Source organism: Candoia aspera, chromosome 3, assembly GCF_035149785.1.
Source record: "Candoia aspera isolate rCanAsp1 chromosome 3, rCanAsp1.hap2, whole genome shotgun sequence".
NCBI lineage: Eukaryota > Metazoa > Chordata > Lepidosauria > Squamata > Boidae > Candoia > Candoia aspera.
The window spans coordinates 94,455,509-94,472,625 of record NC_086155.1 but is presented as its reverse complement, the minus strand read 5'-3'; the positions used below and the strand labels follow the sequence as shown (position 1 = coordinate 94,472,625).

General features: G+C 35.9%; 1 protein-coding gene across 1 annotated transcript in view; it reads right to left on the bottom strand.

The window, feature by feature from the left end:
* The window catches only part of DENND1B (DENN domain containing 1B), a 200,761-nt gene that overhangs the window by 140,723 nt on the left and 42,921 nt on the right, over positions 1 to 17,117 (bottom strand). Inside the window, exon 3 of the mRNA XM_063298387.1 lies at positions 7,658 to 7,701. Coding sequence (XP_063154457.1) covers positions 7,658 to 7,701 — 44 coding nt within the window. The remainder of the gene's footprint in view (positions 1 to 7,657; positions 7,702 to 17,117) is intronic.

The following is a 17,117-nucleotide window of genomic DNA, read 5'->3' as shown; positions in this document are numbered from 1 at the left end:
CTAAGAGAGAAGTGAGAGGACATGAGTTTGAACCATAATTGATTGTGATCTCTGAACAACCAAAGTGTAGTTCTGTGTATGTATCCTGCCTTTCAGCTAAGAAGGATCTATATTTCAAAGTTCTTTCACAGGGAAATACCACCTTCCAACTACCCAATTTTCAGGAAGCACTCCTGCTTCTTCTGTTACTTAGAACCAAAGTTCAAGACCAGAGAAGCCATCCATAATAAGTACAACACTGAACAATAGTTCTGTATGATGATTCCAAACTAAGAGATAAACAAATGATGGGGACAAGTGTTACATGTTCTTACAGAATGCATTTGCGGGATTCACTATGGACTTTGCTCCGCAAAGCCCTAGTGCCATATAATGTTTATTTAACAAATTTTTATCCTGTCATTCCAAGAGCCTTGGTTCTTATTCAGAGGGTTGGTTTCCCTTTCCCTTTCCTTCTTTCTTTCTTTTTTTTCTTCCTTTTTGCTTATTTTGGCCTCAGAAACAATGTAAAAGAGCATGACCCCTGGAAAAGCAACTACATCCAAGATCTACGTCCTAGATCCATTAGCATAGCAGATAAGTTCAGGAAGAGAAGATTGTTCCTGCCACAGAATATTTTTCACAGTGCTTCACCAGAACAGCTTGTCTGGAGTTGTCTCCTCTCCTCCAGAAAGTCTGGCAATTTTGGCTGTGTTGGCAAAGGACAATCTATGACAGGAGGTAAAGAAAGTTTCCTGCCCACACAGATTACATGTAAACTGAATGCTACTGTTCTCTACTTACAGGTAGTCCTCACTTAACTATCACAATTGGGATCGTCAACTCCATCGCTAATCGACATGGTCATCAAGTGACATCACATGACTACGATGGACTTACAACCTCACTTCCGCTATGGTCGTTAAGCGAATCACCCTCAGTCGTTAAGCAAGACATTATGTGACCATGACTTGTGATTTTACTGCCAGCTTCTCTGTTGACTCCGTTTGTCAGAAGCTGGCTGTGAAGCATGCAAATGACAATCGTATAACCGCAGAATGCTGCAACAGTCATAAACGCCCGCTGGTTGTGAATCTCGATCACATGACTGTGGAGACACTGCGACAGTCGTTAAGTGCGAGGACCAGTCATAAAGTTCCTTTTTCAGTGCCATCGTAAGTTCAAATGGTTGCTAAACAGGGCAGTCATTAAGCAACATCTGCCTGTACTGAGATGTAGTAAAAGCCAGTCAAGTCTGCAATTTAATTTTGCAAGGATTAAGAATTTGGGCAAGAAGGACATTTGACTGAGCATTTAGATTTATATTTAGTTTTAGATTTTTTAAAATCCCACTTTTATTATTTTTATAAATAACTCAAGGCAAGGAACATACCTAATACTCCTTCCTCCTCCTATTTTCCCAACAACAACACTGTGAGGTGAGTTGGGCTGAGAGAGAGTGACTGGCCCAAAGTCACCCAGCTGGCTTTCATGCCTAAGGCAGGACTAGAACTCAGTCTCCTAGTTTCTCTCTCAATTAAGATATCATCTTAAGGCTATGCATTCTTTGAATATGATTAGGAGGAAAAGTGCTTCAGACATTGTGAAAGTGTAAACACAGTATCTGTCATGAGTAAGGATGGCGAGCAGGGGGCTCCCATCCAGGCTGTAAAGCGCATGCGTAGTACTGAGGAATTAGGTAGCCATTCAAAGACACACAGGTCAGGCCCACCTTAACCTTTGGGGTTTATATGTCTGGGTTTTTCCCACGCTTCTTCAGTTTGTTAGGATTTTCTGTTATGTAGCAGTAATAAAAAACTAGAGACCTATTCCTTGTCTCAGCGTGGTTCCTGGCTGTTAGGACAGTATCTCTTAGCTACTCATTAAAGCAGTCACGTCTTGTTTCAGGGTCCACACTAGCCTGAAAAAAGATGCAGCTATTTTAAGAGCCACTTTTATTCCAGCTAATATATTAGGGATAAGAGTGATACCGGGCCACCTCTTTTAACAAGACTGGTTGTAGATTTTTTTTCTTTTAAGTGTATTATTTTACTGTATATTTGAGAAATGTTTTAACTATATATTGCTTTATGCCTATTGTAAACATCTTGAGTCTTAGAAGTGTGTGATATATCATTCACTGTATAAATAAATACAAAGTGCTGTATCTTTCTTCAGACTTGTACAGAAGCTTAATGGAGAATGCAAGTACCTAAGTTAGTAGCAAAGAGGTAGTGCACTTGCACTTGATTCAAAGCACTTCCACAAAATCATTTTTGAAACATGCAGAACCCTATATATATAACTACTGAAAAAAACTGAAAAAATGAAGAATAATGAAATTCCCACAGTGGAAGAACGGATTGTAAAAATGTCAGAATTTACAGAAATGGCAAAACTGACATGTTTGGTCAGAGAACAAGCAATAAAAACTTTTTTGAAAGACTGGAAACCTTATATGGATTTTTTGCTGAAAGAAGAAAAAATGAATTGATGATGTATGGATTTGAAGATTAAGAAAGATGCAGACTAAATGAGGGAGTGAGATTTGTAAAATATTTTTTTACAAAAAGATTGTAATTATTGAAAAGAAGATTGGAAGTAACTTATATATTTATTAACTTTAGTTTTCTTTTTCTTTTCTTGCACTTTTTTTCTTTTTCTTCTTCTCTTTTGATATGCCTTTTATTATATGAAAAAACAAATAAAAAATTAAAAAACTGAAAAATGCTTTCTTGTCTTGTACATTGAAGGAAGCGACTCTAGGTTTCTCAGCTCTAGAGAAACTAGGCAAGCCCAAACTTGGATGGGAGACAACCAAAAATTCCTAGGGGTGTAAAGATGGGAAGTCAAAAACATCCCAGAAGAAGGCAATGAAAAAACATGTTTGTATTTTAATAATAATAATTAGTTGTAAAAGTGGTGAAATACAAAAGTCTACATTAAATAGTCATTATATAGTGAAGGACAAAAACATGTATGTTATTGTAACTAAAATGAACTAATATAACCAGAAAACATTTACAGAAAGAAAGAACCATGTAAGTATAAACATCTATCTAAATTCAATTGCTAAGTTTATCATTAAACTTATCTAGACCATATAGCAACCTTTCTCAACCTTCTGACCCTGGGGGAACCCTTGAAATATTCTTCAGGCCTTGGGGAACCCCTGCACATTCACACTCAAACAGAGGCCAGAAGTTACAAAATTATTATATTCGTTTCATGTGTATGCCTGTATATATGCATTAACAGTGTTCTTAAACTAAAAATAAGAATGAAACTTACCTCTTGAATGTGAACTTGCCCAAATTCCAAATAAATAAATAAATAAATCATGATCTCCCAGGGAACACCTATTGACCTCTCACAGAACCCTAGAGTTCTACAGAACCCTGGTTAAGAAACCCTGCCATATAGCAACAAAGTGTCATCTTTTCATTTTTAGAACAGACTTCTGGAAACTAGATAAATGCATATCCTGGGGACTCCTTTTGTATTCATTACCAAGACAATGATGTCATAAATGCATTGATAGAGTCACCAAGAGTCAAGTTCGACCTGAATGTTATTAAGCTGGCAAGGAAGGCATCTTTATTTTATTGGACTGTTGAAAACTAGGATGGAAGGGAAGCAGAGTGAGCTTATTGTGTCATTAAAAGATTGTGCACTCTGCATGCTGAATAGAAAAGCTGGCACATTAGCATGTGCTCAGTAATAAAAGTGATCACAGCAAAGATTACATTAGTATAGGAAAGTCACTCTATATATACTTTCCTTTTCATATTGAAGAAACTACTTTGATTTAGAAACAGACTCCTGGGCCAAGTCCTGAAGCAAGACTGACTAAAGTTTAAGTTAGCAGGAATGAAAGGACAAGCAAGAAAAAACTTGCTTATAATCAGAAAGAAGAAGCAGGTTGGGGGAAAGGGACAAGAATGGCTGGCAGAGGGGAAATGAACAGATTTGTGTGTGGTGGGGAACATCACAATGTATTGTCTGACTATGACTTACCAGGGAGAGAGGTATGTCAGTACTTATTTATCTTCAGTTAGTTACATGGTGTATTAGAACAGCAGCTATAAAATAGGGACTGACAATGGGTACCTTCTCAACTAAACCAAATTCAAATAATGGTGGTCCTTGACTCAACTGCTCTCCCTTCACCTGGCAAACAAATACTTCCAGGCAACAGAGAGCAACAGCAAGTAGTAAAATGGATGCCAAAGATGCTGCCTGGTGTTCTGCCAAGTGTCCAGGCAGTGATCGGGTGCCCAGACAATTGGTTCTTTTAAATCCAGAGACAATAAGCACACCAGATTTTAAGCTTTATTATTAACTTAAGCAAACATACAGAAACACAGTTTAGGCAAATTAAACAGAAGCATAAAAGCATAACATAAAGCAAGAAAAATCATAACATACCAAGCAAGATGATACCTAATTTCTCATCAGCTGTCAGGAGCCCTTCTATAACAATAGCAGAGATACCCCAAGGCAGTTCAATTTCCAGAGTATTCAGCCCTAAGTCTGTGCAGAAGCTTCCCAAGCCAATTTTGCACACAGCACCCGGTACCAGGGTCTGTGGCCAAGTTCCCCGCTCAAGAGGCAATCCTAAGGTTTTTATCAAAGTCTGGCCCTAAAACCTGATGACTCTGTTTCCATGGTACCAAGGCTACAGGACTCGACCTTGACTAGGTAAGTTCCCAGGGTCTGGGGCACCTGTTTATGACATAATCCAAGAGCCTGGGAAGCTATACAGATAAGCTAGTGCTAAGATAAACAATCTTGGGGTTTTCTCTCCCCCCCCCCCGCTTTTCAAGCAAGAGTGAAAAAAACAAGCAGCTTAAACATAGCTCAGAATGAACTCTAAAGTTCTATAATTTTCTTAATATGAAGGAGAAATCAAGAAATATCACTTAAACTCCTCAAAATACAATGATCTTCCGCATTGCCACTACACTTGGAAGGAGCTTAACTTGCTATTTGTGTGCATCTGAAAGCTATGGAAGAGCAAATAGGGTTTTACTGAACAATGATCCAACATACTTACTGTATAGTTCCTTGCCTACTCATAGTAAAGGAGGAAGAAAGAAAGGGAGGAAATGAATATGTACTTTAAGCTTTTAACATAGCTATTCAGAAAAAAGAACTTCAACTCCAGGGCCAAAATAACAAACCTTTGAAAATCAAGCTGCTTATATAGAGGAATACTGGAATGCACTATACTCACTATTTTGATCTTATGGATGATATTTTGACCAAAAGTACGTCAATGAGATTGAAAACCAGGGTATTATATCAAATATTTGAAGTAAAAGTAAAGGGGGTCATATTATATCAATATGAGATGATTATCACAAGGATAAAGCAAAGAAATCTATAATTGTTAAAATACATAAAAATACAGGACATGCATTATATAAATATAAATAATTATATATTAGTTTCCCTTGTGGAAATCAGAAATCTACTAAACAGCAGGGCTGCTGGTATCCAACAACCCAAGAATCAGGAAGAATACATACTTAAATTTATTACAGAAATATAGAGACTGCCACTTTCAAGAAAATTGAAAACAAGCAGGTATAATTAAGAAAAAATATTGCATACAGTTCATTTATTTAAAAAATCATAATGTGCATTTATATAGTCTGACAGTCTCTCACATTATACATTCTGCATCATATATGGTCAACTACAAGGCCTCATCATCAAATCTCTTTGTGTAAAGATCTATGCCCACTTTCCCTCATCAATTCAGTTGATCAGCAATTGGTTATGTGGTAGACAGAAGAAGGCCACACATCTACCTTGATCAGAATGATGAGGGTAGGTGGGAGGGGATTAATCTCTTTTTCTCTCCTTCTCCCAAGCAACCCTATGAAAAAACAAACCCTGTGTTTTTGTTTTCAGGAAGTGAATCTATAGGGTTTCAAAGGGAGATCTATCTCAGTTCCTAATTAACAGAGTAAAAGCAAATTAAAATATTAATTGCAGCTGGTAAGGTGAGTGAATGATATAATACATTTGTTATACATGTAAGCCCAGTATATGAATATATGTGAACTTCAGCATATCTTTGAGATTAAACCATAATAAGATACCCAGGCTAAAATGTAAAAAACATTGCTCTCACTCAAAGGTAAATTAATTTAAATTCCAACCTATCTGCAAATGAAGTTCCTGTCTGCTGGAACAGAGTTCAACTCCTATTACTCTGTGAAAAATTGTTGCCAAAAAAAAAAATACCACACCAGAATGAAAATTTCTGTGCTATTATGAACACTGGCTGTTGATATTAGCAATTAATGTTGTTCATTTTAATGGAGTTCACGTTTGCACAACTATGCTCAGGGTACGAGCACAACAAATGCTGAGTTGTAAACTGCATTGGCAAACATAGTTCTTATATAAATCCCCATATTAAAAACAGAATTCAAGCTGTTGTTTACACATACCTTATTTTTCTAAAGTATCTGGCATTCTTCAAAGCAAAACTATGCTTGAACTAATGAAAGATCAATTACAGTTTTGTTTTTTAAAGAAGTGAAATGTATTAAATAAAAATTTGTACCCAGGCTGTCATAACTTGGTAGCATTGATTTTTAAAAACAATAATGTGTATCAGGAACAGGCATCTTTTATCAAACTGAGGGCTTATTACAGACTATCTTTCAAAAAAAAAATAGGCAGAAGTCAGGGTCAAAAATAAAAAAGCAGGTGAGGCCAGGGTAAAATCATTTTTTTTTATTTTTATTACATCTATTAAATTCAATATTAATTTATACTAATTGAACTAAATTGAATGCAAGTAATGTGATTATTCCCTGTGTATTTAATGATTTTCCCCTTCTGTCAAAATGGTAGTAAGTTTTGAAGGGACTCTGAAAATATGTATCTTCAGAACTCATACTGCACACCTCTGATAAATACAGTTATTTTATGCATTGAATTGATACTTCAGATTTCTACCAAAAATGACATTCAAAGCCATTAATATTTAGCTCCACCTGTTTGGCTTTAGGTATAAGACAAACTAACACTGTAGCATCAGAATATAACATTTCTTTCTATCATCAATGGTATGAGCTATCTCAAAACATGAATAATTATTTATAATTTTATTGAATTTTAAATTGTTTTTACTGTGAACCGCCCAGGGTCCCCCATGTGGGGCAGATGGGCAGTGATAAAAATATGATAAATAAATAAATAAACAAATAACCAATCTGATTTATCAGTATTGACGGCAGGTTATGTGAACAAACATGCCTAAAATCACCATTTGAGCTTATTGCTGAAGTTATACACCTGGTGACAATTTTAATCTTGTACATCAATCATAATTACACTAATGTATTTCACAAGATGTTTATTCACAATTGCAGTAGGAAAAAAAATTCTATCAAAGAAGTACATCCACCCATATTAAAATATTAACATAATAAAGCCATGAAAGCAACTAATATCCTGTGCAATGCTTCATGCCATGAACAAATTCTAATAATCAAATCAGCTGGTGAAAATTCTCTTACTGCTGTCTCCAACCATTTGCCTTTCTCCAGCTCAGTAGGAAAGCTGCTGCAGAGAGGGAAGTGATGTTGATATTATTATTGTTGTTATTACATTTACTACTCTGTCATTTTAAAAGGATCAATCTCACATGTCTAACCTGGTCTCCAAAGTCCTCCGGGAACTTCCACAAAACCACAGGATCTGTAAATAATTGACAGGCAGCATTAATCAGAGGCAAAGAAGCAGCATCTTATAGTAGAGTACATTAATATTAAAGAGGGCCAGTGTTGCTTCAGGCTCACAGAGAGATATAAAAATGTGTCTAAAAAGAAAATACTAAAGTATTCAAAATATGTTCTTAAAAATCATATTTATAATTATATTTGCATTATTTGTTAACAGATCAGTAGGCTATTCTATGCTGATTTTACTCAGTGCTTTATAACTGTATAGTTCTTTCAATGTTGTTTAAATTAATTACCCAACTATTCAATTTATTAAAGGGAGTTAGAATTAGGGGGAAATGAATTATTTCCTAATGTCATAAGTTAAGCACTACTTTATTCTCTTCAATTGCCTTCTGGTATTTTCTTTCTGTCCTCTACCTTCTGCAACATTTGGGATTTACAAAGAGAGAATAAGATTGTAAAAAAAAAATACAAACATATCAGTAGTTGCATCATGGCACTGATTCATGCATGCATATATTAGCTTTTTCTCTGATTCTTCCATTGAAACTCCCACTGTTGCATCTCTAAGTATATTCAAATACTGTATCCATTTAACCATACAATCTTTCGGACTGTATGTGTCACATGGATGTTTGGATTCTGACTCATATTTTACTAGTAATTTATAAATTATGCTTAATTTAGTATTACACCTTATAAGATTTTCAAAGTCAGGTACACCTTTCAACATTCCCCCTTCTGTATTTCTTTTATTCCTGCATTGCTTCATTGTATTTGAAGATACTGGAGCCAATTAAGTGTTGAGGAACAGTGTGTGGTAAGAGGCATTATTGTGTGGCATTATAGCATGCAAAGAGATTGTAATTATACCTTATTCATTTTTATACATTTACTACTACATCCTTGCATTTGTATATACAACTGAAACATAAGTATATTCAATTATATCTAAAAGACAGCTAGGCCCTATAGATTGTAGCAGTCCCCATAATAATTTTATCTACCCACTTACAATGCTATTAACTTTTAATAAACATTTAGTCAGAAAATTGGTAAGAAAATTTATGTTTCATTATGAATCAAGTTGGAAAAAATATATATTCTTTTATTCCATATTATTTGTAAGGAACAGAAAGCCAACAGAACTCTACAAGTATTACATGCACATTACATATTCATGTCAGAGCACATATGCTAAAAATGGGAAACTATTATTTGAATGCAATACTAAATATGCAACAATGGAATTTCAATGGAAAATGAATATTAAATTTATTCCATGTATTATACTTGGATAAAATTGATATACTGTAAGATGTTTTACTGTTGGTATCTGACTGTTAAAATGAACAATGCATTCTCTAAAAATTGTTGAAAATGTAATGATCAAGTCAGATCATTATTTCCTATTCTGTGGCATTCTTTTAAAGCCCAACAGTTTTGGAAAATAATTAATATTACTCTGAAACAAATCTTAAAAGTTGAATTCCCATTTCAATCTGCAATATTCTTTACAAAACCACATATTCCTTCAAAGTATATTGAATTTGCTTTGTATATGCTAACTGCTGCAAGGAAGGCTTGGTTGATTCCCCTCATTGGAAAAAAAGGTTAAGTTATAGGAGTCAGTATCTAAAATAACTATGTATCCTAAAAAAAAAAATCAGATTGAAGATCAAATTCAAACTGAAAATCATTTTTTTACTATGAGTAACTTTATTGATTAGTCAAACGACCATATCAAGAAGTTGGGCATCAGCCACTATAAGATATAAAATATAAAATATGATACCATAAAACAGATAAAATACAGTTCGGTAAGATAAAATATACTATGGTAAGATAAAATATGATAAAATACAGTAGGGTAAAATAGAGATAAAATTGTAAGATAAAAATAATAATATATAATAATAATAATAATATAATAAAACAAGTAATAAAATACAGAAACAATGTGAGTTTAAATGAATTCATCACCTTTACATGCACCCCAATGTGTTCTGTAAATTGCGTTCTCAGTTGGACAGCCGTAACTATAAACTTGACCACATATGTATTTGTGCCCTGGAGGAAGTAACATAGTCTTTTGTTACAGTCCCAAAATGTGGTTCTGTCAATTAATGTCTGAAGCCCTTGCTGGGGCATATAGTTGGCAGTTAAATAGGACATGTGCAATGTCTTCTACTTCAGATGCTCCACAACACATGTCCTTTCAAGGTAAGGCACTTGGTGGAATCATCCATATTTGACCATAGAATCTAGTTGCTCAAAACTTGCTCTAGTAAGAGCTATCCTATGGTATTGAGTCAGATCCATTGTCTGTTATTTTTCTATTTGAAAGGACAGTTTATTCTTGGCCAGCCATTTTGACAACCTATTGTGTGCAATACATCCAAGACTCTTTGTTAGAATACTGCCTTGGCCTGATCTCCGGCAGAAAGTAAATATTGTGATGAAAAACTGAGGAATGTGATAGTTTGGAGGAGCTGATTGATCCATGTGGTGGGTTGAGGTGTGCCCATCTGTTCTTCAAGACACATTTTTTTACTACAACAATTGATGAATTTATACCACATCCAAAATGAGGGCTTTTCTGTGGATAGAGTCCATAATTCAATTTTACAGGATATTTTAGTAACATGGATTTAATTTACAGTAGCACATAATTTTATTCAAGACATTGACACTGCATTGACTATGGTTCTTGATATTTATGTTTAGCTTAAAGTTCAATAGCAACTTTTAATGTTTTAAAACTATACAGTATAAAATATTCAGTTATTCATAATTAACTAATGATATATTGGAAAACTATAATCCCTATGACATTTTAATTTCTTGTTTATTCATCTGTATTTTACCCATTTATCTTTTTTCTTTTTAATGTCTATTTATATATCTTTAAAATGTCTAAAAGAAAAAAGAAAGTTTTCAAGTTCCAATCTGATACATTAGTTTTTCAAGGGAACACACATAAAAAGTACAAAGGGTTATGAAATATAGACAATGAGCATCATAAATGCCTATATAGAACCTTCTTACTCAGAGAAAACTGTGAAGAAGCACAGAATATATTCTTGCCAGCTACTTCTCTGCAGTAAAAATGGAGTCTAGAAAAAAAAAGAAATGCTCTCGGATATGCTTGCATGCAAAGTCTTAGCCAAGTCACTGGGGCTAGAGAGTAGTTTGGAAGTATATAATGCACCTCTGCTGAAAAAAACTAAAGCAGGTTTGGACTTGGAAGCAACCTTTTTTGAAAACTGCCAGAAGCTTACTAATGTAACAGCAAAGTGTAATACAGGTAGACCTCAGGGTACAACAGCAATTGGGACCAGGACTGCTGTCACTAAGTGATGTGATTGTAAAGCTCGATGTAACATGACCACATTGCTTAGTGACAGCAATCCAGGCAGTCCTGGTTGCCATCGTAACGCACGGTTCATTAAGTGGGAAGCAGTGAGAGTCCCAGGTAAGAACCACAAGGGTGCTGCAGGAGGGTGGGGGAGGCCCTGGGAGGCCCGGCGCAGGCCATTTGAGTTGGAAGAGGCAGGTGCTGCAGTGCATGCAAGTGCAGGGGGGCTGACGGAAGAAGGAGAGAGGCATGCGTGCAAAGGAGGCAGAGGGAAGGAGGGCGTGGTGCACATGAAACCCAGGGGGACCCACCAGAGCAACTTGCGATCTTCCCTGCCAGCTTCCCCATTGACTTTGCATGTGGAAAGCTGGTAAGGAAGGTCAGAAATGACGATCACATCACCACAGGACGCTGCAACCGTAGTAAGTGCAAGCTGGTTGCCAAGCATACATATCATAATCATATGACCCCAGGGGTGCTGCGATGGCCAGAACTCCAAGGACCAGTCATAAGTACCACTCATTCAGCACCATCGCAACTTTGAACGGTTGCTGAACAAGTAGTTGGTGAGCAAGGACTACCTGTAAATTAAAACTATACCTATCCTCATGAAAAGTTAACCCTATGAGACAAGTGGGATCTAATCGCAGAAGCACCAAGAAATGACTAAAAGTTTCACACCAAATTTTCTGCAACCCCATTCACCAGATATTCTTCTGCCATAATTAATTATGCATTATCAGATAGTGTTTCAGACCCATCTCCCAGAATAAATTTCTTAATAGACAAGTTATTTTCCTTAAGAACTATATAAATTTTATTCAGAGACAATAGTACTCCATGGATTTACAAAAATCTTGGACTAATTAAGTTATTTTAACTGGATAAACTGGATGTGTTAAAAATGCATGTGTTCTCCTTGATTTATCTCTAGTATTTGTAATCTACCAAGACATCAAGAATTATGGATTTTTCATACATGGGAGCTGGCAAAATTATTATACAACACTGCAGGAGAAATCGACACCTAATTTGCAACAAAAGATTTTTGAGAAGCACTGTCAACACATGAATTACTTTTCTTCCAATAAAAGTACAAAGAAATTTTCAAAGTCTATCGGATTTTTAAAAATTCATTTATAACAATTTTCTTTTTCTCTTTTTCTCTTTTCTTTATTATTACAGGTTATGCAATATTGTTCATATTCATGTATGTATATATACTTTTTCTTCTGTTTAATAAAATAAAATAATTACTTCAGCTTGGGTGCAAGTCAGATTACTAACAGTACATACTTGCATTTTGCATTGAGTATATGAAAGGGAAAGCCTAGGCAGTCATCATTGTATTATAATTGCTATATTATGAGAAAAGAAGTAGCCATATTTTCATTGACAAAATGGAGGAAGACATACAACAGTACTTGGTTACTGTGACTGAACCTAAAATAATACTTAAAATACTTAAAATAAATTACACATTTCATGGAGCAGACCAGTTTATGATAATTACCAAAGCAACTGATGAACTCAATACAGTTAGTCCTCACTTAACAATCATTTGTTTACTGATAGTTCAGACTTACAAAAGTGCTGAAAAAAACGACTTACAACCGGTCCTCACGCTTATAGCCATTGTAGCATCCCCACAGTCATGTGATCATGACTTGAGCACTTGGCAACCAGTTCACATTTATGACCGTAGAAGTGTCAGGTGGTCACGTGATCACCACTTTCTATCTTCCCAGACGGCTTCTGGCAAGCGAAATCAATGGGGAAACCGCGTGACTCACTTAACCACATAGTTCACTTAATGCCCACAATGATTCGCTTAATGACCCCTGCAAAAAAGTTCATAAAATCAGGTCGGATTTGCTTAATGACCGCTTTGCTTAGACACAGAAATTCCAGCCCCAATTGTGGTCGTTAAGTGAGGACTACCTGTATTTTGCATATGTTTATATCTGAGGTTACATTTATTCTCTATTCAAGCCAGTTCCTCAACTGTTAGAAAGGAGATACAAAACAGAAGATTTATACCATCGTGCATCTAAACAGTTTTTCTTGAGAATTTATTTTTCCTGGAACGAATGATACCCATCTGACTGGGCAACATTGGGTTGATATTATGCTGATTTTATGGATGAGATGGCAAAGATAACTACCAGAAAACACAGTCGCCATAGATAATAAATGCATTATGCATCTTTTTTTTTAACTCCCTTTCTTTAACATAATATTTCGTTACAGCTCAAAATTATTAGCAAGCTCTTGATTCCAGTCATGCCCATCTTTTAACTGAAGGAACAATGCAATCATACATTCTAATTTCAGTTTTCAATTTACCATAAGGAAACCACCACCTATGGCTTATACCATAAATATCATAAAAACTGTATTGAATCCAGTTTTATATAATATTGGTTGTACCTGTGCATTACTGCCATTCAGGTCCCTCTTTCTGCAGGACTCAAGTATACAGCATACAACCAGGCCATTCAGTAAGATGCCCTCTGAAAAAGCCTGTCAAAAGCCATAGGATATTGGCACCAGGTGAAAAAAATGTCCCTCTCATCTACATAGAAGTCTGTTGCTCTCACATAAGGAAGGGATTGGATCCAAGTCTCTGAGAATATTATCATATCTGTCCTAATTCCTTTGAAGAACACATTTTGGCAATTTTAATATCTAACATATAATATACCTATCTTCCATATTTAAATCTAGGTATAAAATACTTACTTAAATCTAGATGTAAAATATTTATATCACCTTAAATACCGACGTTGAGCTGGAGACAAAGGATTCAAAACTGTGTGTGGCTTTTTTAAAAAGAAGTTCAGCAGTGACCAACAAAAGAGGGAAAGTCATTCATTGTACAAAGCTGTTACTGTAAATCAATTCAAGAGACATTTCAAAGAAAATACTTTATTTTTTTATTAGAAAACATATCCTGAAAACATTACAAATTAAGTATTATTTAAATTTGCTCTCCTTATCAGATATCTGAAACTTACTTAATTGATCATTCAAGGTATCCTATTTTATATTGCTTGGGGTTGAAATAATAAGTTCATAGACTTCATAATTTCAATAAACTACCATCATTTTAAGAGAAACAATAGTTTAGAGAGGGAAACCAAAATATTCTTTCTGGCTATGCCCTAGCAATAATGGAAATGTGAGTTAAGACAAATATATACAAAAAAGTGTGTTGAATGGATCAATGCATATATTACTTTTAGCTTTTAAAAAAACATAGGAGTATATTTTATATGAAGATCCAAGAAAGTCAACTGTGTATTAATAATAATGGAATGCTACTTTCCCACTTATCATTTTTATACAATTTAGTCTCCACTCACATTCCTAGAACTGATGCTGCCTTGGAATGCACTCCAATTTACGCTCAGAAACTCACAAAGCTCCCAAACTTGAGTGTTGACTTCACAGTAACTAGCTCAGCACAGAGCTCATTTTCTATCCAAAATAGACAGTGCTATCCAAGAAACACACTCAGTGGAAAGATTAATGGAAAACTGTTTTTAACTAACCATTAGTTGGAAAGCTTGGCAGAAACCCAAGCAATATTAATAACTCAAACCAGCACTGGGAGTGGATTCGACGATTTTACCAGAATCCTCATACTATGTACACTCTTAATCTCACCAAGCATCATCTTCAGAATATATATAACAAACACATATAACACATGGATAGAAGGGAGGGTGGGAGGGAGAACAGGTAGATTCTCCATCAATATTCTTGGTATTTTACAAAGTATAGGACACTAAGCTTACAGGTAGTCCTTGACTTACAACACAACTGGGATCGGAATTTCTGTCACTAAGCGATGCAGTCATGAAGTGCGACCACATTGCCTAGCAACCGCAATCCCTGCAGTCCCAGTTGCTGTCTGGTATGCTTGTATGACTGGTCTTTGTAGTTCTGGCCATCCCAGCACCTCCGCAGTCACATGATCACAATCTGGGTGCTTGGCGACCCACTTGCACTTATGACTGGTTGCCAAGCACCCCATGATCACCATCTGCAACCTTCCCTGCCGACTTCCCCAGAAAGTCAATGGGGAAGCCGGCAGGGAAGGTTGCAAGTCACTGGGGTAAATCTCCCCAACCTGCGACTCTCCCCCAGCCCCTCTTCACTCACACACCAGTCACTCATGCACCCCCATGCATCTTCCTCAACCATCACACCCTGTGCACCCCTTCGCTCCCTCCCCCACCCAGCAGCAGCCACTTACCTGTCTGCCAGCCTGGGACTTGCAACTTCCTGCCAGCTTCCCCACTGACTTTGGTTGTAGGAAGCTGGCAGGAAGTTGCCTTGCCTAATCACTGTGGGATTCAGTTAATGACAGCAACTGGGACTGCAGGAATTGCCATCACTAAGCAATGTGGGCACTTTACAACCGCATCACTTAGCAACAGAAATTCTGGTCCCAATTGCCATAGTAAGTCGAAGACTACCTGTATGGATCCTGTGGCCCTCTTGATGTAGCTAAATTAAAACTGCCAATATTCTTTAATGTGGACCAGGAACTTCTGGAAGTTCCAAACAGATAAAATGCCACATGAGCGTAGCTAAGTATTTTAAAAATGGTCCTCACCAACAGTCCAGTAGCTATTCAGAAATATGAGTTTTTTCCCACCCTACCCTTAGGCTTTTAAAAACTACTTTTAAAACTCTGTTGGTATCAACGGAGGCTTTAAAAAATCTGAATGCAGTTTGGTGGTAATTGTCAAAGGAATTGCTACTATGGAGACAAGAATTTACCTCTTCTTCCCAGTAACATTTTCTTAAATATTGTTGAAATCACTTTATAAAAGTTTCTATTTGTTCTAAAATGTGTGTACAATCAAATAAGTTTCCCATCCCTACTAAAAACCATGAAAAACCATGAAAAGTTGATGTTATTTCTCTTAGCTTTTTTAATTTGTTCAGAAATGCCAACTTCTGAAATATTGTTACCTTGTATCTTTTCTGCTGTTGGAAAAAAAGTCTGAGCTATCATTTTCCCACCTTGGGCAGTGAATCCCTTTTGCCCAATATTGTATTTGAGCATTTCAATGCATAGAAAGCCATTTTCAGCTCCCTGGGAACATGAAAAGAAAGTCTTTTTTGCTGCAATGCCATTAGTTATGCAATGCCATTCGTTATAAAATGAAAACCTTAATCGGGTGAAAGTTCATTGCACAGAAAGCGCAAAGATGAAATTGAACATGCCATGCTTTTAGCCTGCCTACAAAATGAAGGATTTTGAGAAAAGGATTCCCAGCTCATCTACCGAGCTAACAATTGGGCCTGTCGAACACCATTCTTTTATCATCCCTGGAGGTTACATCAGCTCCTATCTGACCCCCTTCCACGAGAAACTGACAACCAAGTTCTTTTAGAGGCCATTTGAGTTCTGACACCCAGGGGACAAGTAATATATTTCTGTTTGATTGCTCATTGTATTTTTGCCTTTTTGAACTGTATTTTTAGTATATTTGTAAGCTGCCACAAGTTGGATAGATTTGGAGAGGATAAAACCTAATAAATAAATAATGCAATAACACCTGCAAAATTAGGTGAAATAAGAAAGTAAATAATATTCATAGTTATATATATTTTAAAGGAGAAAAGTGAAATTTGATTCCTAAAAGGAAGATCATGCATAAGACAAGACAGACAAACAATATTCTCGTAACACCTAATACATATCAGTATAAAAATACTATATTACATAATACATTGATCTGTAAATTTGGAATTGCTCCAGCGCTTTAAACAGCTTAATATAATGTTGGGAAGTCAAATCCCCTTATTTGGCACATAATTTCTCCATAAGGAGCTGAATATCCACAAAGAAAAGGAAGAATCTATACAACACAGCACCCAGAAAACTCCCTCCTAAGACAGGACAGGCAACAACGGCAGCTGAAGATACATACATCAGAACCCTAACCTTAAACTCCCTGAAATGAGTTGAAAAGCATGAAAATGAACCTGAATCTAAGAGGTGAATAAGCAGTATGGGCTTCTGCAGAATCTTTTATCTTTTAAAATCTTAT